General features: G+C 41.4%; 2 protein-coding genes and 1 long non-coding RNA gene across 7 annotated transcripts in view; 2 read left to right on the top strand and 1 right to left on the bottom strand.

Moving 5' to 3' along the window:
* LOC135102666 (serine/threonine-protein kinase SBK1-like) overlaps positions 1-2,993 on the bottom strand; it is a 19,203-nt gene extending 16,210 nt beyond the window's left edge. For both annotated transcript variants that reach the window (XR_010269723.1, XM_064008048.1), the window contains exon 1: positions 1,924-2,993. The gene's annotated coding sequence lies outside the window, so the exon portion shown is untranslated. The remainder of the gene's footprint in view (positions 1-1,923) is intronic.
* The window catches only part of LOC135102673 (uncharacterized), a 13,386-nt gene extending 5,336 nt beyond the window's left edge, over positions 1-8,050 (top strand). The window contains exon 2 of the long non-coding RNA XR_010269727.1: positions 7,804-8,050. This is a non-coding gene — a long non-coding RNA (uncharacterized LOC135102673). The remainder of the gene's footprint in view (positions 1-7,803) is intronic.
* A 1,893-nt stretch (positions 8,051-9,943) lies between these two features.
* LOC135102661 (uncharacterized) lies at positions 9,944-22,946 on the top strand. 4 transcript variants are annotated; one of them, XM_064008029.1, is made up of 11 exons: positions 9,944-10,174; positions 11,227-11,289; positions 11,618-11,756; positions 13,418-13,532; positions 13,836-13,957; positions 14,179-14,341; positions 15,120-15,218; positions 16,203-16,325; positions 16,896-17,203; positions 17,679-17,944; positions 18,286-22,946. In XM_064008029.1, the coding sequence occupies exons 1-11, from the start codon at positions 10,096-10,098 to the stop codon at positions 18,432-18,434; spliced, it is 1,626 nt and encodes a 541-aa protein (XP_063864099.1). In that variant the 5' UTR covers positions 9,944-10,095; the 3' UTR covers positions 18,435-22,946. The 4 variants fall into 4 exon arrangements, with proteins under 4 accessions (XP_063864099.1, XP_063864098.1, XP_063864100.1 ...); XM_064008028.1 differs by having other exon boundaries at positions 15,099-15,218; XM_064008030.1 differs by having other exon boundaries at positions 10,135-10,227; positions 15,099-15,218.
* Positions 22,947-25,000: the final 2,054 nt, after the last annotated feature.

Raw genomic sequence — 25,000 nt, 5'->3', positions numbered from 1 at the left:
GGGGAACACTAACTGCTTGCTCATCAGTGAAAGCCCCAGTCACTGCCAATCCTCTAGGTGACAGGCGAGGGAATTACCACTCAGCCAGCGCGTAGTTTATTGCATAGATGTAATCAAGCTAATGCGTATGTGATTCCTAAACAGTCTCATAAAGGTGTTGTCTTTTCTACTGTTTAAAAGTGAAGGTGAAGTCTTATGAGCTCTAGAGGAAGCGAATAGTGATTACCACGTGTAGGCCTTGTTTATGCATGAGCTGCTCTGGCTTATAAAAAGGCTTCCAGAAGGTGCCAGTCCCAATAGAGTATAGTAAAAAAGGGATTATTCAGAATTTGAGAAAAGTCTTGAAATTTTGGCCTCTTGCAGCTTCCTTTATTTGTTTATGTTTCTTGAATAGTCTTATTATTATACGAGGCATTGTTGTGCAAGATGACAGCCCTTGGAACCTCTGGACCACAGCAAGACACGTATTCTGAAACGCTTTGTGCCTCTCATAAGGACTACTTTCAAATGTCACTAATATATGTTCTCGTTGGTATTTTTTTTTTCCACCGATGATACATAATTATTGTTCAAGTGTTACGTACTAGAATCACAAAAAAAAAAAAAAAAAAACTGTTGAAAAGCAATTAGTGATGTAGCAAGTCGACACAAGACTCTGAACTGTCTGAAAATACCGTTCCGGATTTCATGATATGCTTCATTGTCACTCGTGAGACTCATCACATGCCAAACATCTACTAGTCTTTCACAGATGTACTGGATCTGCATCTGCGTATATGTGCACAGAGATCTTATCTGACATGGCAAAGCAGTAATGAACTTTTTAGACCATAAGAATATAAAGTCAAAATACTACTACTACTAATAAGGGAAGCTGCAAGAAGCCACCAGGCCTTCCAGTGGCAGTTCTAGTATGAAGCATACTTACCTATTTCACCCTATCATCCTCATCCTTGATTTTGTCAAATCTCCTTTTAAAACTCCATAATGACTGTTAGAACACAAAAAAAAAAAAAAAAAATAAGGAAGAACATAAGAAAATAAGGAGTAGCAGTGGTATATAACGTTACTCCCAGCCTAAGACAAAAATGTGCAGAGTGGCGGTGGAGGCGCGTCGGTCGGCAGACGGGAAGGCGGCACGTGCATCCCCTTTATGAAGAATTGAATAATTTTATTTGAGATACATGCGTGCCAGGCACCAAGCTGTCCACTGACTGAGGCGCTAAGGTTGCTATATGCTAAGAGGTGAACAATCTGTACCCTGGAGAAATAGGTGATAGGCTGAGGTAAATCATAGATAAACAGGATATAATGCAGGATACGAAAAATGTGTAGGAGGTAGCAGGAAACTCGTTCAGACGTGAAAAGGTGTGATAGAATCCTCGTCATGAAGAACAGGTGTAGATTTACCATTATAGTTCATTCCTCGCGTGTTGCATTAACTATTACTTTAAAGCACATACATATTCTCGACCAATTTTATCCCGTCTGTTTAGCTTTAACACCAATATTTCCTACCTATGCACCCACCCATCCCTGTGCCATCCCTACAGTTAGCTTTGCATTAGTTATTATATTTCAAGCACATTCGTATTCTAGACCAACTTTATTCAGTCTTTTTATCATTAATATAAAATGTACTAGCCATCCCCCACCGTCTTGCTCTACTGATTCTGTTAAGACCCTGAGGGCGCCACTGCGTCACGTGTCACTGCCTGGCTCCTTGGGGAACACACTCAAGGGAGGGAAGAAGTTGTGCTGCTATTTGATCGTGCATTCATTGTTTGACCACATAGGAGACAATGCTATACTTGTGGATCAGATGTGTGTGTGTGTGTGTGTGTGTGTGTGTGTGTGTGTGTGTGCTCGCCATTGTGTGATGGTGGTGGCGGCAGCAAACCCGTGGCGGCGGCGGCGGCCTACCTGGCAGGTGCGCCGCCTCGCAGGGCACATCGCTGGCCACACATGCGTTGCATCGGCGGTCGGCAACAGCGGCCTGACTCCACCTCCACCGCTGCCGCCGGCTCTCCAAGCTCAACAGGTGGGCGGCTGGGCGGCACGTGGGCGGCGACGGGGGCAGCACGGTGAAGGGAGGGGGTGAGCACGGGGGAAGAACGGGGGACACCTCGCCGGGGGGGTGAGAGTCGCAGGGAGGACGGGGCGGGGGGCGGCAGTGCTGGGGGCGGGAGGTGCCGCGGAAATCAGCTGTCGAGGTCGTTGTATAAAGCAGCGTTAGGAAAGGGGGCGTCTGTTTTCCAATAGTGGTTTGCTGAGGCGAGAAACTGAGTGAAACCAGTGTTCCTGAGGCTGTGCGAGCGCGCTTGGAGAGTTCCGGGAAGCGTGCAAGGCGGCGACGGAGCGTGGCTAGCTGGAGCGAGGCGGGAGGTGACGCGAGGGGAGAGAGAGCAACAGGATCGGCGGGCAAAGGGGATGCAACGCCTCGGGCACTTCAATAATTCACCACCGCGGGTAGGAACCACTGCTGTAACGCTGGATGAGAACCCTCGAGCACGGCGCCAGGCAGTGGATACTCATAAGAGAGCCGAGAGATGCCGCTATCAGTTGGACGGGGGACTGTCGCGGAGCGGATGGTGGAGGGACGTGTATTCACTCGACGGGGTCTGCTCCCTGACTGAGGCACCTTGACTCAAACACGCATCTCCGTCTCCCGCCACCAGCCAGCAGGCATTTGTTTCCCACTCACTATCATCCTCTCCTTAAGGCTCAGGTGAGGTGCGGCGAGATGAGTTTAGGCTTTTTTTTTTTTTTTTTTTTAAGGGCGGTGGTGGTGACGAGAAGAGGACAGACAGACAAACAGCAAGGGATAACGGATGTGCCACAGACGCTGCTTACTGTAAACTGTTGATTCTTTTCTTTTATCTTTTTTTTCTTAGTTGTATTTATGAATATCTCTGCTTGATATATAGACAAGCAGTGTGTGTGTGTGTGTGTGTGTGTGTGTGCAGAGCAAGAGAGCCTTCCTGTAGTTACACCCTGACCTTATCCAAAGTGCAAATCTTAATCATTCATACAGAAATAATAAATCTTACTTACACCATTCATTACATTCAAAATCATAAAAAAAATATTACTTTAATTTTCACCCATAAATCACATGTCCCACCTGAGAATCCCATAAATTTACATACATAAATCACCACGCTGCAATTCCAGACCTCCCTTCCTGTTGTACATCCCCATAGGAGTAAAGATGAACATGCATACACTCGGGTGGCTTGCCAGAATGAAGGCACAAATAGCAGCCAGTGAGGAAGCTGTATCTGAGTGTGTGATGAACAAGCGAAATCAATATGGCAGGCAAGATGGTGCCACGAGAGCGCGGGGCGAGGAGCGAGCGCGGCTTAGCGAGCTGCGTGGGTCGTGTGTGTGTGTGTGTGTGTGTGTGTGATGCCAGACACGGGTGTACACTCTTCCACTCACGCCCACTCCTACTGATGTCAGCACATGTTGCTAAACTTTCCCTGAGAGAGAGAGAGAGAGAGAGAGAGAGAGAGAGAGAGAGAGAGAGAGAGAGAGAGAGAGAGAGAGAGTTCAGTATGCAGTATGTGATTACGTAGATAGATAGGAACATAAAGAGATAGATAGACATTGATAAATAGATAGATAGATAGATAGATAGATAGATAGATAGATAGACAGATAGATAGATAGGTAGATAGATTGACAGATAGATAGACAAATAGACATACATACATACATACATACATACAGACAGACAGACAGACAGACAGACAGACATATAGATAGATAGATATAGATCAGAAATATACATGAATGACACAACAGTTATTATTCTGGTATTTCCTCTCACTATGGCCGTCTCAACACACACCAGTGCACCAACCTGCGGGACTGTGGCGGTGATAATACACAGAACGAATCAGAAAAATCTTATGTTGAACTGTTATTATTTGTCTAGCGTTTCGAAATAAGGTTCTTCTGCATTATCCTGTGTATTATGGCCAACACAACCCCATCCAGCTTTTCCAGTTCTATATACATCTCTGTCCAACTTGTATATAATGAAAAGGAGAGTTCCGAAGACTGTTATACTGTTACTTCCCCTCATCAGCATAGTCTATGAAAGATACTAGAAATAAGAGTACATGTTCAAACACGGGCCTTAGAGGGGAAAAACAACAACACACACACACACACACACACACACACACACACACACACACACACACACACACACACACACACACACACACACACACACACACACACATATTACAAAACAGAGGAAGTAGATGCAGAAGTTTACTTGCTTACTGGGTACAAAAATACAAAGAAACAAGTTGATTAGAGTTTTGGAGATCAGAACATAAGAACATAAGAAAACAAGGGAAGCTACGAGAAGCCATCAGACCTTCACGTGGCAGCCTCTGTTATATTAAATTTCGTTTGTGTTTCTGTGTTGATTATCCACGTCACTGTTTTCTCCCCTGTAAGTGTCTAGACGTGTTATGACCTTGTTCGCAACGTGGCCACTTGAAACAGTCTTGCCCAACCGCCTCCGGACCTGAAGACCCGCCTCCCCAAGTTGAAAGATATTGAGGGTATCCTGAGACCGTATTCTCAAGGATTAAATAAGACTTATCTGCAGCCCAAAGTTTTTTCTTCTTCTTTTCTCTTTCTTTCTTTCTTTTCTTTTCTTTTTCTTTTTCATCAGAACCCATCTTTTTAAGTCGTAGATATAATTACAAGGGTTATCATTGGTATTTTCTCTTTCTCTCCTTGATAGTGCATAATCCCTATTAATCTCTTGCTAGAATTATGAAAACACCTTTGAAACCTCCTAACCAATAACAACGATCCACTAGAGCCTGTTACACTATAGCCAGAATCACGAAAGCACACTTGAAAACACTTCGATAACTTCCAAAGGAGTCCGTTAAACTATCACTGGAATCACGAAAACATCCTTGAGAATGTCCCCAATAACTTCCTCTAGTGCCTGTCCAACTATCACCACCATCACAAGCACCCTTGAAAAACCCTCTCATTAACTTCCACTAGAGCCTGTTATCTATCACTAGAGAGGATCCCCAGTAACTTTCACGAGTGCCTGTTCAAAAGTAGAAACCGGACGAGGCGCCGAAACATTTGAAATTGCTGACCCTGAACTAAAAATCTAACGCCACTTAATAATATCCTGTAAACATTCCTTGTATCAACTAGAAGAGTATTGGTGACCTCCTAACCTTATACTGACGTCAACGCGTAGAGTTCAGTTAGGAGGTTATACTCAAATTTGATTTCAGAAAGGCCCTTCATTCTGCAGTGACGGATGTTGTTTGTTCTTTTTCTTTTCTCAGTTTTCCCTCATTTTTTTCTTTTCTTTTCTCTTCTTTTCTTTTCTTTTCTTTTTTCTTTTATGTTTTCTCTTCTCTACTTTCTTTTTTTTTCTTTTTATGTTTGGTAGGTGTCAATAAACCTGTGAACAATATTCTTTTTTTGCTTAATGGTTTCTCAAAGTCACAATCGTGTTCATTTCATTCCCTCCGTTTAGCGAAATAATTGGCTCATCCCTCTTTTATATTTCCGTCACAAACCTGTCTGCCCTAGCGCTGGATACAAAGGCAAATAACGATGCACACTACCATAACATCAGTCAGCTTCTTTCTCAGAACCCAGAGTTAACGCTTTCACTACGATAAGTAACAATTCACAGCACTAATAACAATACGTGGTCTTTTTTTAACCACGAAAAAAAAAAAAAGTGCGGGGGATAAAAAGAAATAGATTTTGCAATTTCTAGCCCCAGTGGTTAGTAGTGACAGGAAGGAAGTGCCAAATATCAAGAACATCAACAGAGCACGCAGGCAGGAGTGGATGGTGGCAGCGTGGAGGGATGGGGCGCGTGTCTTAACTAAACTCTCATAATCATCAGTCAGCTTCTTTCCCTTTCTCAGAAGCCAGAGTTGAGACCACAAATCATGAAAACCAAGAGAGGACGCAGGATTGGAGTGGCGGCAGCATGGAGGGATGAGGCGCGTGTCATAATATAACCAGTTACACTATTATAATCATCAGCCATCCCTTTTTCCCTTTCTCGGAATCCACAGCTAAGACCAAAAATCAAGAGACTCAAGAGAGGACGCAGCATTGGAGTGGCGGCAGCGTGCAGGGATGGGGCGCGTGCCATTAACCTCAACCTCCCCGTCCGTCTGTAAAATGTTGCCCTATTGACGGTAAAGGCTAGTCATTACCAGTAATTCCCCTGAATAACACACAAAAATGCAAATTATACGACTCAAATTCCCACATGCCGCGAAATAAACTACCGGACGAGCCTCTGATTAAATTGAGGAGAGGAGGAGAGAAACAGGTCAGGGCGTGGGATAGGTCAGGTGTTCCTCCGGCTGTTCCTGTATACGAGAGTGCCCTTCACCCTCATACACATACACGACACTTCTCCTTTCCCTCTCGCCGTGTCCCAAGAGTTAGGGGTTGGCGCCACCTACGAGTCTCCTCCAGTTGTTTCTGTCCCTTGCATCTTCCTCTGCGACTCCCATCCTTTACAGTTCTTATTCTATCCCTTCATCTCACTCTGTCTTCCCCTCGATCTTATTGAACCATATTCTGAAACACCTTCGCTGCACCTCCACTACATTTAAAAAGCCGCAGTTGAAGTTACACAGATTTTTAAGAGTATTTTTATGGTTTTAATGAGAGATTAACAAGATTTCTTCATTATTAAAAGCAAAAATACTTATCATCTCTATGGCCTTTAAAAATAATCGTGGTGAGAGAGCAAAGCGTTTCAGAATACGGGCCTTCTTCCCGCATACACTACGCTGCACTACACTACACACTCACTACACCTCATCTCCCGCGGACAGACACGTGCACAGGGGGTACAGAGGCTGGACGGGGGGAACGGGGGGAAAGTGTAGCCTTCAGTCCAGAGGTCGATCATAATCACTAGTACGTAACATTTGTGCGTCTGTCAGGATTTGTAGTGACGTAAATGACACCTCGCTGTTAAGAGGCTGTCGTGGCGTGTTTGCTGTTATGCATGAGACCGTGGTGACGTGTTTGCTGTTATAAGAACATAAGTACATATGAAAATAAGAGAAGCTGCAAGAAGCCACCTGGCCTACATGTGGCAGTCCCTCTATGAAACATGCCTACCTATTTTCCCCTATCATCCCCATCCATTGATTTGTCTAATCTTCTTTTAAAGCTCCCTAATGACTCCGCACTAACAACCTGATTACTGAGTCCATTCCATTCATTTACCGCTCTATTGAAGAATCACTACCTTCCTCTCTCTTTCTTGAACCTAAATTTTTCAAGCTTGAACCCGTTATTTATTATTATTATTATTATCATCATGAAACTGCCGTGACGTATTTGCTGTTAGAGACTATTGAGCTTTCTTTTTAGACATCATCCTGTTTTTTTTTTTTTCATTTTTATTTATTTATCTGTTCATTCATTTTTATTTTTATTTTTTTTTCCTGTTAGAGTCAATGGTGGCTTTTTTAAAAGTTAATAGTCCAATTACTTTTTTTTTATTGCTGTTAGAGGCTATCGTATTTCTTTCTTTCTGTCTTACTTTATTTATTTATTCTTGTTAGATACCATCGTGTTTTTTTTTCCCTTCTTATTTCTTTCTATTTTTGCTTTAAGAGACCACTGTGTTTAACTGTTTCTTTCTTTCTCTCTTTTTTCTTCCTTCCTTCCTTCCTTCCTTTTTTTTTTTTTGTAGTGTTTGAGACCATCGTTCTCTTTTTTTAGTGACCATTTAGCGATCTGTTTCAATTCCCACAGACGAGAGAGGTTAGTCATCCTGAGAACTTGAGAGGGAGACGGAAGCTCATGCAACAGGCGAGCAAGTGGGAGCACCAGGGGCCTTTGTGTGTAGCGCGGCCAGGGCAGTGAGGGCAGCTGAGCACACAACTTCGCCAGCTGCTGGGGTCACGCACTTCCGGAGGCTCCCCTAGCGGCCTGTGTACGTGTTGCTTCATCATCGTCGTCAGCACCATCATCAAAATCGTTATCATCACCATCATCGTCATCATCATTATTACCACTACTACTACTACTACTATTACTACTACTACTACTACTACTATTTCTACTACTATACTACTACTACTACTACTACTACTACTACTACTACTACTACTACTACTACTACTACTACTACTATTATTATTATTATTATTATTATTATTATTATTATTATTATTATTATTATTATTATTATTATCATCATCATCATCATTACTCCTTTTCCCTTTCATTACCATTATTATTATACACTTAATCAATATTTTCGATTCGGTAACGATGTATGTACTTTTTTTTACACTTTAAGTTTTATTTTCTTTCTTCATAATTATTTGAGATCAACTAGACAGACGCGTCAGCTCTTCACTTTAATTTCTTGCTCATCCTTCAAATATATGCATGTCCACTCCCTACGTAAAACAAAAACCCGTAAAGCCATGCGGAGTGAAGTAAGTTCGGCTAAAAAAATAATGTATTGGTGTTTATCAGGCGAGCAATGTTGACTCGATGATAACACATCCATCTCCGTCTTCCTTATTAATCCCTGGTGCGGTCGGCCGCTCTTTCATGTTGTCGCCAATATAACTTGTGCTGTGCATCTTCTTCCTCCAGGTTCAGCCGTCTCATGTCTCTCTCGATTCCACATCCCTAGCTAGGCCTTTGTCTTCCCATAGGTCTTTTTCCCTCCACCTGGTTCCTTCACGCTAGCTATCTTCACAGCACCATCCTATTCCATCTCGGCCACATGCCCCTACTATCTCAAACGTGCTTCTTTTGCTATACCACAACTCTGCCTTCTAATAGTCTCTGAATACCAAACATTTTAATGCGGTGTTGAGTGTTTATATTTCACCTCTGTTCTATCCACTCGTCTTCATGGATAAAAAAAGGAGTTTGTAGACCTTGTTCGCCTTGACTTTATAATAGAAGGTCGGGGGAGGACAAAACATCGTATTTCATGCTCACGCTGCTACAGTTTGCCGCCAGCGGATGCAGGATGATGGAGGTGACAGAGAAGGTAATGATGATGATGATGAACAACAACAACAACAATAACAACAACAGAGCGATGATGATGATGATGATGATGATGATGATGATGATGATGATTAAAAGACTACCACCATACAAAACCAATCTTCTTCCTTCTCTCCTCTATCATCAGCCTCTATAGATCGATTGCATGAGTTAACCTCCCCTAACATCCCCTCACCTCCGCTGCCCGCCTGTTCCTTTTTCAACTGCGGAGCGAAACTCGTGGAAGTTTCGCGTTCATCCATGGAAGTACAGATTAAACTTTTTAAGTTTTTGGGTGTAAGTGGGTGGTGTATAGCCCTAAGAGAAGGAAAAACCATGCAGGAGTAAATATTCGAGTAGCAGACTATCAAAATGGAGTAGTACTGTCAGCTGGATCTGTAATTTGCAATGTCAGGGCATCTCATCTGGATAACTTCCAACAGGCTGTAGAGGAAGCTATTGGAATTTTCCAGGGAGTTTTCATGTTTCTAACAACCGCTAACAAGGATTCTGAGCCAACAAGAGGAAAAACACTCATTAAAACACGCCTATTTATCTCTCAGGCCCTTCAAAGTTAAGCTTATGAGTGAACAAAGCTGCAGAACATGGGCCCAGGCTAGTACAGAGGGAGGGAGAGAGGGAAGAAAGGGCTACGATAATGACGTCACCAATCTCAACAATGACGTAAGGGACCTGAATGGCCTCTTGTGCGTACTACACTTCCGTTTGTCCAAACCTTTGTGTACTCTCCACTTACGTCGGATATTGGGAACCGGGGCGTTTGCACAGGATCTAGACTTATTAAAGTGATATGTTAAGAATGAGTAGAGTTTATGGGTAATTAGTATAGGGTAGGATGAGATAAGAGACAAGGGAGGCAGACCGCACGCAGGTGGAGACGGGCTGGCTGTGTGTTGCGGGGCTGCTGCGGCTGGGCGGGGAGGAGCGCGGCTGGTGTGTCCACTACTGTAGCGGTATCGTAGCGTTTCCAGGGAGGTGGTGGGGACTCCGAGCTCCTGTCGAGGCTTGACGATGGCGGAGTTCCAGGTGCAGGCCATGGCAGACGGCAACACGCCCGACGACCTGCCGCAGCGGGGACGAGTAACGGAGGGTGAGGGGCGGCTGGCTGCTGCTGGCCGATCTGGAACACTCTTGTTTTCACTGGTATCCCCAACCCACCTGACCTCTAACCACTGATATGTCACTGTTTTAGATACTGGTCGCTATTCTGGTGTCCTGGTTCTCACTGTAGGCTATATAAAGTGTTGTTCTCTAGTTAATATACGTGTGCAGGGAAGGTGTGAGTGGTGATAGTAAGTGGGCCGTGTCTAGGGAGGCTGCGGGGGCCCCAGGCTGACCCACCACACTAAGACACGATTCTCGTAGTGGTTTCTATTCTAGTGCCTAGGTTTTACTGTAGGCTATGTATAGTGTTGTTCTCCTGTTAATGTATGTATGTAGGGAAGGTGTGAGTGGTGATGGGTTAGTGGGCCGTGTCCCGGGAGGCAGCGGGACCCCAGTGTGACCCAGCATGCGAAGCCCGGTGCTCTGTGACCTGCATATTGTCTCCCGTTATTGATACAGGGTTCTGATTAATGGTCTGATCAGTAGTACATTTATGCTGTCATCCACAGTATAACATTACTAGTCTTGCCTCCAAAGGTTGAGAATATTTTTTTTATAGCACTTTTCTCACCTGTTGTCATTTGTTGACCCTTTACTTTTAGGGTAAGTTTTTGGATATCATTTGTTGATTTCTTTTCATGTTTTAACAGTTCAGCAGTTTGCTTGTGTCTTGATGAATTGTTATGCTGTGTTGCATTTTGAGGTCAGTGGTGGCTGTTGTGAGCTCATTATTTTTTTTCCTGTTGTGCCTTGTGGCTGAGCAAAGTGTTGTGAGCTCATTATTTTTTTCCTGTTGTGTCTTGTGGCCAGCAAAGTGAGCCTTATCAGGTGGGGGTATGGTTTCCATCATAAAATGTCAATCTGTTCATGAAAGTAATAGAAATCTACAGTTAATGTAAGTTTTATTATGTGATGTAATTTTTGTTATAACAGGCACAAAAAGCAGTAATTTTATTGTAATGCTATCCTCATCAATATAGATAAGAATAATATAAATATAAACAATTAATTTTTTACAAAGCTTAATTGGTGTTGCAGTGTGCCGAGAATGGCTGATGCATGAGGACCAGGCACTGGCGTACCGGCTGCAGAATGAGGAGTGTGAGTGTGGTGGCTTGTCACTGTAAAGTAGATGTGCTATTTTGAAATTTTGTTTAGGATTCATCCACTTCCTTCCTATAGTTTGACAGCATCATTAGCAGAGGACAAATGCTGTATACGAGAATAAAATTTGATACACATTAAGGAAGTTTATTTGAAAGTTATTAATAAAAGTGCTTATTTTTAATGTTTTTTATTGTATATACGCAAATTCCAATCACTAACTACAAAATTTAACGGTTAAACATTTCATGAGAAGTGACAGCTGCATTGTGCCAACACCAGACTGCCTTTGTGTCATTAGGTGATCTTTGTATATGACCTCCAGATCAAAGTCATCTGGTGACCAACCGAGAGCGGAACCAGTTGCTGCGGCAGGACACCCCCAAGGCGCGGGAGGAGCAGATCAGGGAGGACCATGAGGCTGCCATTGCCCAGACAGCCCTGGAGCTTGCCTTGGCCCAGCAGTGAGTAGCCAAGCCCTGTTCCCGTCATGAGGGTGAGGGTGTATTACATCAGCAATGCTTTGGGGGTTCAAAAGATGCTAGCTTATTTTTGCCCACAAATAATGGCTTACTGTGCATTGCTGTGAGGTGTAAGTATTGTTAATAAATGTGCAAACTTGGGGTATTTTCCAAATTTTGATTTTTGGGAAACGTGGCATCAGTGATCAGTGATGTGATTCAAGAACCTGTATTGCCGTTGCCTGCCTGCATAAAGTTCTTTTCTGTTACTTTGAAGTATGAAAATAGTTTATTGTGTTTGGAGATAGTTCCTTTTTTTGTGGCAAATGAATTAGAGGATCAAAAGAGGTCAGGATGCTGTGAGATTTTAGTGAAGGAGATGAATATATTCCTGGCAATTGTTTTACTTTGTTCATAAAAAAGTCAAGTTGCAAAAGCACTACCTTTTTTTTGACATTCAGCAGTGATATAAGGAATGAATGTAAGATGTTTAACATCAGCTGTTTAAGAGGGTTTCATTCCAAGGCAGCTTGATGGGTATGCTTGAAACATTTACTAATTTGTGATTGTTCTTAATTCCCAAGTAGGTAATGAAAATTATTACATTTATTAAATTTGTATACTTATGGATGTAGTTAGACATAATCTTATTAGTGTGTTGAGATCAGTTAATATTACTTCTTTACAAAATTTTGTAATTATAATTACATTTGGAGTTTTACTTGCGCTTAAGGAAAACTGACCTGTGCACTTTTATGTGCATCTGAAATTCAGTCAGGTTGTCTCTCTTACCATTCTGACCTTCAGCTCCTCAGCCTCATCAGAAAATATTATCTTATTGGAGAAGTGTGCATTGTTCTCTACACAGATATATGTATTGTTCTACGTATTTATTAGTTATTAATGACTTCATTCTCCTTATTCTCAATATTTGTGTTCTTATGCTTTGCAAATTCACTGCTGAGTGTGTGTGTGTGTGTGTGTGTGTGTGTGTGTGTGTGTGTGTGTGTGTGTGTGTGTGTGTGTGTGAGAGAGAGAGAGAGAGAGAGAGAGAGAGAGAGAGAGAGAGAGAGAGAGAGAGAGAGAGAGAGAGAGAGAGAGTTAAGCTTGTCTTGTCTTGTCTGTATGTCTTCATTGACAGTTTTATCTTACTTTTGAAATCTAAGATACAAGGTCTGTTCAAGAGTATCCAACCACAGGTGAAGGAACAAAGTGGCTTCTTTCCCCCCCAAAAAAAACACACACACTTCTTGATGGTATTTAAATGTAGATTTTTATTTACCCTCTCTTTTCATTCTTCATTCCTGTCTCAACTTGCTTGTGTAACTCTCTAGTCATGTTATTACTTCAAACAGGACTCAGTTTTTTTTTTCCATTCTTCCTGTGTGTGTGTGTGTGTGTGTGTGTGTCTCTCTCTCTCCATCTCTGGCTGTCACTTTTGTGTATCTGTGGATTCACTTACAAACTTGTGGATTTGTCCTGTGATTGCTGTTTTTCATGTATGAGTGTGTTTCCAGTATACATGCTACTCCTGCCATCAGCACATGAGCTACTTGCTGTTTGCATAGATGGGGCCTTCATTTGTATTACCCTTTCGTATGGTAAGTAGTATTTGTTGCTTGGGAGTTTGATGTGGGATGAGTGATTTGTGCACTGTTACTCAGGGAAGCTCGAGATGCAGACTTGGCAGCCAATTTGTCTCTGCAGCTAAATGTAAAGGAGTTGGAGAAAAAGCAGCAGCAAGAGGAGGAAGACATGTTGTATGCACGCAGTTTGATGGTCAGTTTATGAGTTGGTTTGGAAAGAAAAATTGCCTGGTAAATATTTTAATCTACATGAGAATTGCCAAGTCACAGGATCTTGTTTCTTCATTTTTCATTCATTGCATATATTTCAATTAATACAGTGATTGTTGTTATTGTTAATTTTGAGTAATCGTTGCTTGTGTTTTCCTTGATTTCTCAGTGGTTTTACATTCTTCTATTTTACTTTAGATGGATTAGCTGCATGTTCATTAGTGTTCTGCAGATTGTTTGATCATAACACAGAATTGTCATAGTTTCATTTCTGTAAACTTTGCAGGAACGAGAGAAGGAATCAATAAGGCAGGTTCGAGAGCTGCGGCAGGTAGAAAGGGAGGCGGCATACCTTGGGATTAATACTGGGAACGACAATGTGGCTCTGCTGTCACGCAAAGAGAGGAGGTAAAGCATTGAGTCTTGATATATTGGCTACCTTACTTCCATACAAGATATATTCAGAACTTTACTTACAAGAAGCATAAACTCACAGGAAGTTAACAAATCCAGATTTTACATCAGCCAAATGGAACTGCATAAGTGGGAATGTGTGTTTTTTGTGGACCAAGTTTACTCTTGAAACAAAATGGTAGGGGATTTCAGCCTTGCCTCTCCCATATCTGCAGGGAGCGAAGTGCCAGTCAGGCTGGAGCAACAAGTGAAGGCTCAGCTCCAGCCAGCAGCAGTGGGGTGTCCTCTGACCTCTCAGATCTCAGTGACTTCTGCCTGCAGCCTACCAATGACATGGATGAGGAGGAGCAGAGAGCCTTGCAGGAAGATCAAGATGCTGTAAGTTTTTTTCAGTGCTAGCTTGAGTCAGTACATGTACATACCTGTGTTCATAAGTTCCTGTTGTGCATACTGGTATTTTTTGAGCTTACTCCTTCCTGTAAGGTGCAAGTTTTCATTATTTACTAAGTCCATTGAGAAATATGCAGTTGGTAGATATTTTACAGACCTAGCTTGAACATCATGTTGGGAATCCAGTGACTGAAGAAGTGCAATTTGTGTTTTGGGAAATGCAAAATACCGACAACAGTATGGCAGTTTTGAGGCTGCAGATAAGGCTGTAGTTTTAGCAGTTGTTAAAGTGGAACACAGGAATGTTTTATCTCTCTTTACTTGGCATGTCACCACAAGCCACATCATGTTGTAGTGTTAGTACTATTTGGTTCAAGGCTTATTGACATATATTTTGTTACCTGTAGAGGTCTTACAATGAGGAAATATATTTATGCTACTTTCTGCATAAATATTTTTACAATTGACATGCTTCTCTCTGGAAATGAAACTGACATTTGATGGATATATTTTTCTTAGGTTGTATAAATCACAGATTATTCCTCCATGACTAAATCCACAGCATGTACTGCACTTATCACCATTACAGAGGAAAAAAAAAATTTTACAATAATACTATATATCACCTGTGGCAGTTGCATTGTACATATTGCATGTAGTATGATACTCATTACTAATCACACTGACTTGATATTGGCATGCAACATGTCTAGTTTTGGTGCTTGTGAGCACAACTGATTTACAGGAGTTAGCTCGGCTCCTTCAGGAACAGGACGGAAAGAGGCGAGGGGACCTGCTGCACCGGGACCAGCTGCTGGCCATCGAGGCGCAGGACCGGGAGCTGGCCAAGGTGCTGCAGGAGCAGGTCAGTACCTCCCTGCCCACCCTCCCTCCCTCCACCATGACACACACACACACACACACACACACACACACACACACACACACACACACACACACACACACACACACACACACACACACACACACACACACACACACATCTTGTTATCAAATGGTGTATAAATTTAGGAAGTACTTAAAATTTGTGATGCCTAAGCTCCTGGGGTGTAGTAAGCTTGTTCATGAGATTATCCCATTCCAGTGGAGGCTCACAAAGCTAAGGGTGTGAATGCTGTGTGTGTGTGTGTGTGTGTGTGTGTGTGTGTGTGTGTGTGTGTGTGTGTGTGTGTTTGTGTGGTGCTTTGTCTGAACCATCTGTGTGGGATTGCCAGTCAGGTATATAAATGAGTAGACTTAGATTTTGGTGTGAATATTTACAAGTAGAGAACAACTATAAATTGGTTAGTTAGTGATGCTTGTTACAGTATTTTTTTTTTATTTAAAGCTTTCTGGCATGGTGGTGAATTATTTCTTATTTTCAGCTTAAAATTTTGTCTTCAGGTTACTTATACCTCCTGATTTACAGACTTTGTGCATCATTATTGGCATTACATATGTGGAGTGAGTGTGGATTGTGGTGCATTAAGAAAACTGGTATTATGATAGAGTTGGGTCATGAAGCAGAGCAGGGTTTAATGATGGTGTGGGCATGTGTTGAAAATATCTAGTCAGTGTCAGAGGTGTAAAGCTTAGGCCTTAGGAGAAGACCTTGAATGAGATGGATGGACTGGTTGAAGAGAGTATAGATGCAGAGGGATGTCTGTGAGCAAGGAATACTGGTTGCATGTGGGATGAATGGAGAGTGATTGATGGAGGAGTCTGATGTAGTTGGTCATGCTCCCATTTTGAAAGTGTTCTGTCCATCAAGCTCTGACACCTCAAGTATAGGATATGCCTTCCCATGATATGTAGTAATGGTTTTGTAACAAGTATTTACTTTTGCCAGGAGAGAGCCAAGGCCAAGAAGGCACGTGAAAAGGCCAGGCAAAAGGCTCTTCAGAAAAAGCAGGCAGAAGGAAAGTCACCACTCCCAGAGCCATCTCCCAGGGTTCGTGGGTCCAGCCCTCAGGTTTGTCCTCTGTTTATGTCTTGTGATGCGTAAAACTGATAAATATTCATCCCTTGTCACATATAGCCAGCATTACAAATCCCACAAATTAACCATACAACTATTTTGTTACCACATTGTAAGGTGCTGTATATATTTGAAATGAATTATAAAGATATGTAGATAATATTTTTGTGAAAACACTCGAATGTAAGCACCCTGCAAGATCCATAGAAATACACCCACACCATTAATGCAAATGCTCTTATTCATTTTGTTGTGAAACTTCCATACTAAAAGTTTTGAACAGGATTGATATGATTATTGAATGTGGAAGTTTCTGTCATAATATCTTACTGTAGAACACTTCCTGAACAGTGTAGAAAGGCAACTTGAGGGATGGAGTAAGGGACTGGAAATTCTCTCTCTTATATTCTCACAGTAAAACAAGGCCTGATGTCTTGTCTGGAGTGCCTTTTTTTAAGGGAATATTGGCCTGTTATATAGATAAATAGAGCAAGAAAAATTTTAGCACCTCATTTTGTCAATGTTTGTTGATTACCTTTTCCTACCTTGCTTTGTGTTATATAGGAAGGAAGGTCCAGCAGTTCCCCTCTGCAGCCTTTGGACTGCAACTCCCCCGGACCATCTGGGTATTCAAATAACGAGTCACCAGTACCCAGTAATTACGCTGGCTCCAGCCCAGGCTACTTGTCTCCCGAGTCTCCAAGGGAAGATGTGGACCAGCAGTGGCAGCAGCCTCCCCGAGGGCAGCGGCTCCAGAGGCCAGACTCTCTTGATCTCCCTGGAGTGTCACGGTCCACCACAGCCTCCATCCACCAGGAACCCTCAAGGAATCCCCACCACAACTTTCCTGTGGTGAAAACAAATAAACCAAGGTAAAGGCATACTGTCTTAACCGATCATTGTGGTGACACCTGTGGCCCATCACTGCTCATTCATTTAATTAAACAATGATGTCCCAGATGTTCCATTAGTCTTTAGTAAGGCTTAGGATGTCTTACTGTCTTAGCCATCTATTCCTCTCTCAGTCAGATCTCTAACTTCTCCCTCTCTTCAAGACATAAAGCAACAAAGTCCTCTGTTAGGAGGCACTGTCCTAGCTCTGATTCATCAGATCTAGAAAAAAAATGTTTACAGTAACCTTATTTAGATAAGCATTTTTCATTCTAAATTTCCCTCATTATACACAGTGTCCTATTTACTATATGGCATGACTATCGAGGTATCTGCATGCTACAGTGAAAAAAATCCTCCCTGTTACTCTTGTGCACTGGCTTTACTGTTGCTTACATTGCTCATTGTACAGACATTTCACTTGAACATTTCTTAGTTCTTCATATCTGCTTGCAGACTACCTGATCCAGAAAATGCTCCTGGTGAAGTCTTTGGTGAGACCAGCAGCAGCAGCAGCATGGAGCGCAGTCCAGGCATGGGCTTCACCAACATAGCGTGTGCCATTGACCCGACCTATCAGCGGCGGGTCATGCGGGGGGAGCTGGCGCCGTCCCCCCAGGCCACCCTCCAGTCTTCCTCCTCGTCCTCCACCACAAGCAGTGGTACAGGAGGTTTGGTAGGAGCCTCTGTCAGCTCACCAATCTCACCTCTGCCTCCTCCAGGTTTGAGTCCCTTTTGGTTGTTCATTTAATATCAACTCTAAAAAGTGTAGATGTTTCATTATTATTATGTTAGAAAATCTGAAATTTACTCTTTACCTTCTCAAGTGTACAGGAATCCAAGTAGAGAACCTCAGACACATAATTGGATATTGTCTGCACTACCTTACAAAATAAATTCAGTTGAACATTAATACACTGGAACAAACATAGAATTGGTAACCTCTCACCTTCACTTGAATAGATTGTGTTCCTCATCAAACAAGGAGACATTACATAGAGTGTACATTTATGATACAGACTCTTGCAAGCATCAGTTTTCATTCTCCCATGGTGGTCTGCAGTGTTTGATGACGATGAGGAGGATGACTATCCGGTGCCGCCCTACATGCCCATCCAGGGCCAGCGCCGCACTGCCAGCCTGGAGAAGAACCGTAGACCAAAGCCTCCCAAGGAAAAGTCAAACAGTAAAGACAGTTGCAAGCAGCAGTAGCTACACTTGTATTATATCTCCTATCCAGTAATTTATTCATTTCAGTGATTAGCAGTTAGCATAATCTTTGGTGTTTAAGTATGGTTTATTACATTTGTTTAGAAACAGGCAGCTACCAGGCACAACAGAGCATTCCATAGCATGATGGAGATTGAAGTATTACTATATAGCACTCAAGTTATAGAATTTTGCTGGAAGTGCTTAGCAAATATGTGGCATTCCAGACATGTGTCCCAACTGTTTCCAAGCTCATGTTTTTGTTGATACATAGGAACCATGATATTTTGAAGTGAGAGCTATAATATTGTACATTCCACCTGTGCATATTGCTTTGTGTTTTGTTGCAGGCAGGTAGTACTGTACTGCATTTTTTACCTTGATTCTGACCTTCCAAGAGTAGAAAAGTCTACAAGTTATTACTGGTTGTCAGCAGAGTGTTTTGTGTCAGGATATACTGACAAATACTGCTACATATCAGAGCCTCATCTGAGTGGTTTAGTTTAAGGCTTCAGACTGAGTTATAAATTATCATATTGACTGACATAATTACTATTATTTTTTAGCATTATGAAATTTAAGTATTGCGATATACGATGACATGTACTTCACCATTCCTCCATGTGTCTCGAAGGGGACATGCGTGATGTGACTTATTTCAGCTTCTTGGTATGATAGCCAAAATCAAAAGGTTTATTTTAAGCATACTATTGGCCCTTAGAGTGAGTTTGTATGACACATTCTCTGCACCTAGAGGAAGTGACAGACAGCCATAGTTTTGTAATAAAGAAGGCAGCTAAACTTTGTGCCCTATAGAAAAGTATGTATTATCTAAAAATCCTCTGTGTTAAAATAATTTTTCCTATATATATATTTTAAGAAAAGTTAATTTACAAACATTATTTTTGTATTGTGTAGGTTAGGACGAATTAATGTCTTATATTGTTGTGTGGTGTGGTGGTGTGTGCATCTTGCATTGCTGCACGGCACTCCGGGAGGCAGCTGGTGATGCCCGCGCCAGGAGGTGTTGGGCCAGGGCGGCTGTAAGGAGTGACAGTGTGGGCAGCTAAGGGTTTCCCAACATAGGGCTTATTTCATATTGTATAAACAAATGCATATATTAAAATCTCAATTCATATTTGTTAGATATATACATAGTAGTTTATTTAATTTAACTTCATTTGATAATTGCTTATATTTTTATGAGAAAAAGTAGATTAAGTATATTTTTTTATTCATTATCATTTATCTAGTTATATTTCTGATCTTCACTTATTTCTGGAAATGTTGGAGAGAATGTCCTTTGCAGCCAACTCTAGTTTGACTTTTCCAGACATTCCTTGCATTCTTCCGTCCTTTTATTTCTCCCTGACTTGTTTCCTTGGTAATCTTGTCTTTCATTGGCTCTTGTGCCTTGCCCACCCACCCATCCAGCTCTGTCCTCAAGCACTGCTTGATTCTTATGTTCTGTGAAAGATTAAAACATTTACTTAATATTTAAAGTGATAGACTAAGTAATATAAATTTATTAATATATGTATTCTCCTTTATTATGCTGCTGGTCATGGTTATATAAATGATTGTTTATAATTATTTGCAGAAAGCTACACATTTTTTTTTATTTCAGAGAAACTTTTTTAGTCAAAATATCTCTTATGTTCAGTAGGTTAGCATTATTTTGTTTGATACACTGTGTTTGTGTCTGTGTGGTAGGAATCATTGGTTATGAGTATTCACCAACTGATTAGTTAACAATTTGTAGTGAAACATGGCCTGTGTCAGGATACTTGTTACACCATTAGCTGAGTGTTCTCTTCCAAGACTCTGAAAGAGCAGCTCAAAAGTGCAATGTACATACATTAAGAAATTGCATCAACTGTGAATTTTCTTGTCATGGGAGAAAGATCTCTTGACTGATGCACATTCAGTCTTTTATATAAGTTTGTTACTTGAAAAATGTAGGCATTAATGCATGCTCACTGCCATAGTAATGCTCTGTGGTTGGGAATTTAAGATATTTACATATCATGCATAATCTTTAGGAGTATATGAGGGTGAGCCAGAAAGTATTTGCAAAGATTATTTTTTTCAGCTGTGTTGTATTGACCACACTGTGCTTGTCATGTTTTGGTGATACATTGTCTGCACCACCATGAACCCGTGTCAGCCTCAGAGCCCAGCACCTGCCACCTCACCAGGGCTTGCTTGCCTCTCTCTGCGTGTATGTGAATGTCAGTGGCTGAAGGAATGACATCATACCACCATCTTAGTCATCATCATCACCATCACCATCATTATTGTCATCATCATCATCATCATCATCATCATCATCATCATCATCATCATTATTTTCATTATCACCACCACCACCACCACCACCACCACCACACTGCCATCATCATATCATTTAGGGAAGTGCATTCAGAAGCCATACTCACCAGGTGGCATCCAGCTCAGCTACATTGTCATATGGAACATGCTTGACAAATCATTCAGGATTCTTACCTCAAGACCTCATCTGCTGTCATCTTTGGCACACTACTGTACCTTCTTCCATATTCAAAATACTTAAACACTTCACTCAGCCATCTTCATTCTCTTCCTGTACTGTTGAATCAGAACTGCAATTCAGACCAATTACTGCTGAATTTCCAGTGCAGAGCCATTGACTAAGGTGAAGATGTGGTTTTGATCTCATAGTGTTCTTATCTAATGTGGATATGAATCTTATACTTTTAGAAGGCAGACTCCATGTCAGAATGGGTCAGCCTAGGGCTCCTGATGGCAGCTTTCCACATTACATGGCAAAGCACATGTTAAGTATCCAGGTTTCTGTGTTCTCTGAAGTATTTTTTTTTCATGTTTTCTTTAGTCTACAGTATTTATAGGTGTTATACCTTTCACTTTATAGTATTTAACAGTTAACTCATTTTTATGCTTTCAACATGATGAAGCAAATGCAATGTATCATATGACCGTTGGAGTCACTCCCTCTGCTTCTTTGTTACTACAGACATGTCTTACAGTAATAATGTATATCCACTTAATTTTTAGGTTATTAAATCTTACAGCCATTTTAAGCTCAGTATGTACACACACACACACACACACACACACACACACACACACACACACACACACACACACACACACACACACACACACACACACACACACACACACACACACACAGACAGTCATAAGCTTTGTTCCTACATTGTGGTGAAAGTGTGAAGTACATGTGTGGTGTGGGTGCAGGTCAGTGCATGAAGATTACAGTGGCTTGCTCTGCCTGCTGGGACTGAAGCTTTCACTGTTACAGACAGTGTGTTCACACAGCTTACACACAGTGACTTTAAACATATTTTTGCTTAGACTTTCTGGCTCATGAGGATGTAGAGAGCTATGAAAATTATTTACATCCTTTAGTATTTAAGTTCAATAGTTTTAGTGCTGTGCATATAGCCACCTGGAGTTTATGTAACAAATCATAAGAAATACAGTATTTTCATGCAAATGATCTGCTTCACCTCTTCCAGGACTCTATACATGCAAGCTGTGTACACTGCCTTTGTATTGGTAAGAAGATTGTGCAATATATATACATACATATATTTTCATTTATCAGTGTTTTTATAATAGTTTGTGTATTTGTGTAACAAAACTGCTGTATATGAATGACTTAAGTATATTAGGGAGTGAGACTTAAGAGAACACTGTACATTAAGGGTGGAGGTTTGGGAGAGTGAAGGTGTGATGTAAGCTCCTCCTGTCCCAACTAGTGGTGGCACTGCCTGCAGACACCAACACTGCCTCTGTGTGGCTCATGACCTGCACCACCACCGTTACCATTCATTTGCAGAGCTATTATTATTATTAGTGCTATTAATATTAATATTTTTTATTATTATTATTATTATTATTATTATCATCATTATTATTATCAGTGTTCATGTTTATTCTGTTTGTTTATTGATTGCTTTATTTTGTATGCATGTGCAAGGTATGGTAATGGATGAGTTATGGTAATGGTAATGAAATTGTTATTGTTGTATTTTGTATTATTATTATTATTATTATTATTATTAGTGTTATTATTTAAAAGATAGCACTATCGTCATTACTACTACTACTACTACTGCTACTGCTGCTGCTGCTGCTACTACTACTACTACTACTACTACTACTACTACTACTACTACTACTACTACTATCACGAGCAGCACAACAAAAAAACTACTACTACTACTACTACTACTACTATTACTACTACTATAGCAAATGTAACCAAAAATACCAAAAAATAAACTGCGAAGGCCATTGAGGCACTGAATGTGGGAGGTGACAAGTGAAGGGCGTGACGCGGGAGGGAGATAGGAAGACGTGTATGTACTCGTATAGTGGTCTACTTAGGGCGAGGGGGAGGACTAGGCGTGTTGACCCGGCAGCTGTACAGTAGCTCAAGCTCGTCAAGAATAAATACTATGCCACCAATAAAGAAAGGCAATTCTGTAATGGAATGTTTTGTACCCTTAATTTTAAAAGCCAGGGATATTTTCTAGATGTTGAAGGTATTTGCAGTGTCAGGCGATAGGAAAAAAAAAAAAAAAATTGAGGGGAAAATAGAGAGTGAGATGGAAGGATGGAATTACGGTAGAACTGCAAAGGATGGGAGTCACAGAAGAAGATACAATGAACAGAAACAACTGGAGGAGACTAGTACATGGCGCCAACCCCTCACTTCAAGGAAATGGCGGCGACGAAAAGAATCTAAGGAAATGTATCTGAACAATCTTGAACATCGGCATTCTTTCCCCTGATCAGTTCACAGCTTGGGTTCTTGCTGGGAAATACATCTATTGATTTGTGTCTGCTGCTCTATCGCCCCGTGGTTTATGGGACCATATCATCAAGCACTTCCGTATACTCAAACCTCCGCTACTTTGAAAAGGCTATAGTTGAAGTTACATGGATTTTTAAAGGTGCTTTTATGGTTCTAGTGACAGGTTAACTATATTTCTAAATTAATGGGAGAAACACTTGATAATCCGGCGAATAATCTCTGTGGCCTTTGAAAATATTTGTCATGAGAGAGCAAAGCGTTTCAGAATGACGGACCCTGATCACACGTAATTGCATCTTTAAGTGCCTGCAATGAGACACATGAATTCCCTCTCAGAAAATGCCGTACAGCAATGGTAAAGGCAGCGCTGCAAGGATCAATTTGTTTGTGTGGAAATGATACAACGCCAATAAACGAGGACAAAAGAATTAATTGGTGCGGGTGTGTGGGACGCGCCTGCCTTGTACAATGCATGATGTAATTCCTTCACTGCTCCATGTAATGCTTCACAACAATAAAAGCACTGCACGAAAATTTTGCAATCACCTACAGGAAAGAAAATGGATTAGGTGAATCAGTTTTTACTATTTTTTATTATTAATTTACGTATGTTTTCATTTATATATATTTTTCAGATATCTAACTATATAGTAAAATATTCAAAGCTGGCTATTGAATGAAAATAAATCTGTAATAGTAGTTTGTGAGTAAAAGAGCCGCGTGAGCTGAAGCAGTGAAAAGTTCAATAACTCTTTTTCTACATGAGTCTGAATATCTTTAAATGCGGTCGGCCCTCCGGTAACTTCCACATTACGTTGCTAATGATCGGGTTTTATTTCATGGTGAATCACTCGTGCATAGTCTAAGCCAGCGACACGACCCACTTCCCTCAGGTTTTATAATGTTTGCAGTGCATTATGGTTGTTTATCTAGACCTTGTTAACTGAGGACCTCGTGTAAACCTTTTAATTTCTTTTTTTTCTTCCACTCTCGGAGATATAGTGTTGTGAGCCAATGTGTGAGTGACGCGCTGGCTTGTGTCTTGTTAAAAATCCCAAAGTGAAGTTCTGGCGTGGACTTGTTTTGTCTTCCATTCCCGGACGTATTCTTAAGCGCTCTGAGCTTTCGCCAATAATACCATCAATACTATCAGGTGATTAGTCGAGTTTTCATGATGTTTTCCTCATTGATGATGCAAAACCGTTGAAGTGTCACTAGAATCATGAAAAAAAAAACATCCTTAAAAACCGTAATAACTTCATGTAGAGCATGTTAACTAATGAGGTTGGAGATAAGACGCAGACATTTTATTTGTTTTGTTTACGTATTAATTTATTAACTTATTGACGTACACGAGCCTATGTGCCGCAATGTGTGAGTGACGCGCTGTGTTGTACTGCATGCTGGCGGATATCGGTGCGTGTGTGCAGCAGAGAGGGCGGCGAGAGAACCTGCTTGCGCTCTGTGATGTCTCGATTTGTAGCGCTCAAACGGAAACAGAGAGAGAGAGAGAGAGAGAGAGAGAGAGAGAGAGAGAGAGAGAGAGAGAGAGAGAGAGAGAGAGAGAGAGAGAGATGATACTGTGTACGAACATCGAGTCTAGTGTACTTACAGAAATTGGATAGGAAATTGTTTGCAAGGATTGAAAAGGGACACGCTCTCTCTCTCTCTCTCTCTCTCTCTCTCTCTCTCTCTCTCTCTCTCTCTCTCTCTCTCTCTCTCTCTC

This window comes from Scylla paramamosain, chromosome 8 (assembly GCF_035594125.1).
Source record: "Scylla paramamosain isolate STU-SP2022 chromosome 8, ASM3559412v1, whole genome shotgun sequence".
In the NCBI taxonomy this organism is placed as follows: domain Eukaryota; kingdom Metazoa; phylum Arthropoda; class Malacostraca; order Decapoda; family Portunidae; genus Scylla; species Scylla paramamosain.
This window is presented reverse-complemented; position numbering and strand designations above follow the sequence as displayed.

Excerpts from the sequence above, each read along its gene's own strand:
- LOC135102661 (XM_064008028.1), top strand. The coding sequence starts at position 10,096 with ATGGCGGAGTTCCAGGTGCAGGCCATGGCAGACGGCAACACGCCCGAC. Across the intron at positions 11,290-11,617 it reads CCGGCTGCAGAATGAGGAGT|ATCAAAGTCATCTGGTGACC; the intron begins GTGAGTGTGGTG and ends TATGACCTCCAG. Across the intron at positions 11,757-13,417 it reads GAGCTTGCCTTGGCCCAGCA|GGAAGCTCGAGATGCAGACT; the intron begins GTGAGTAGCCAA and ends ACTGTTACTCAG.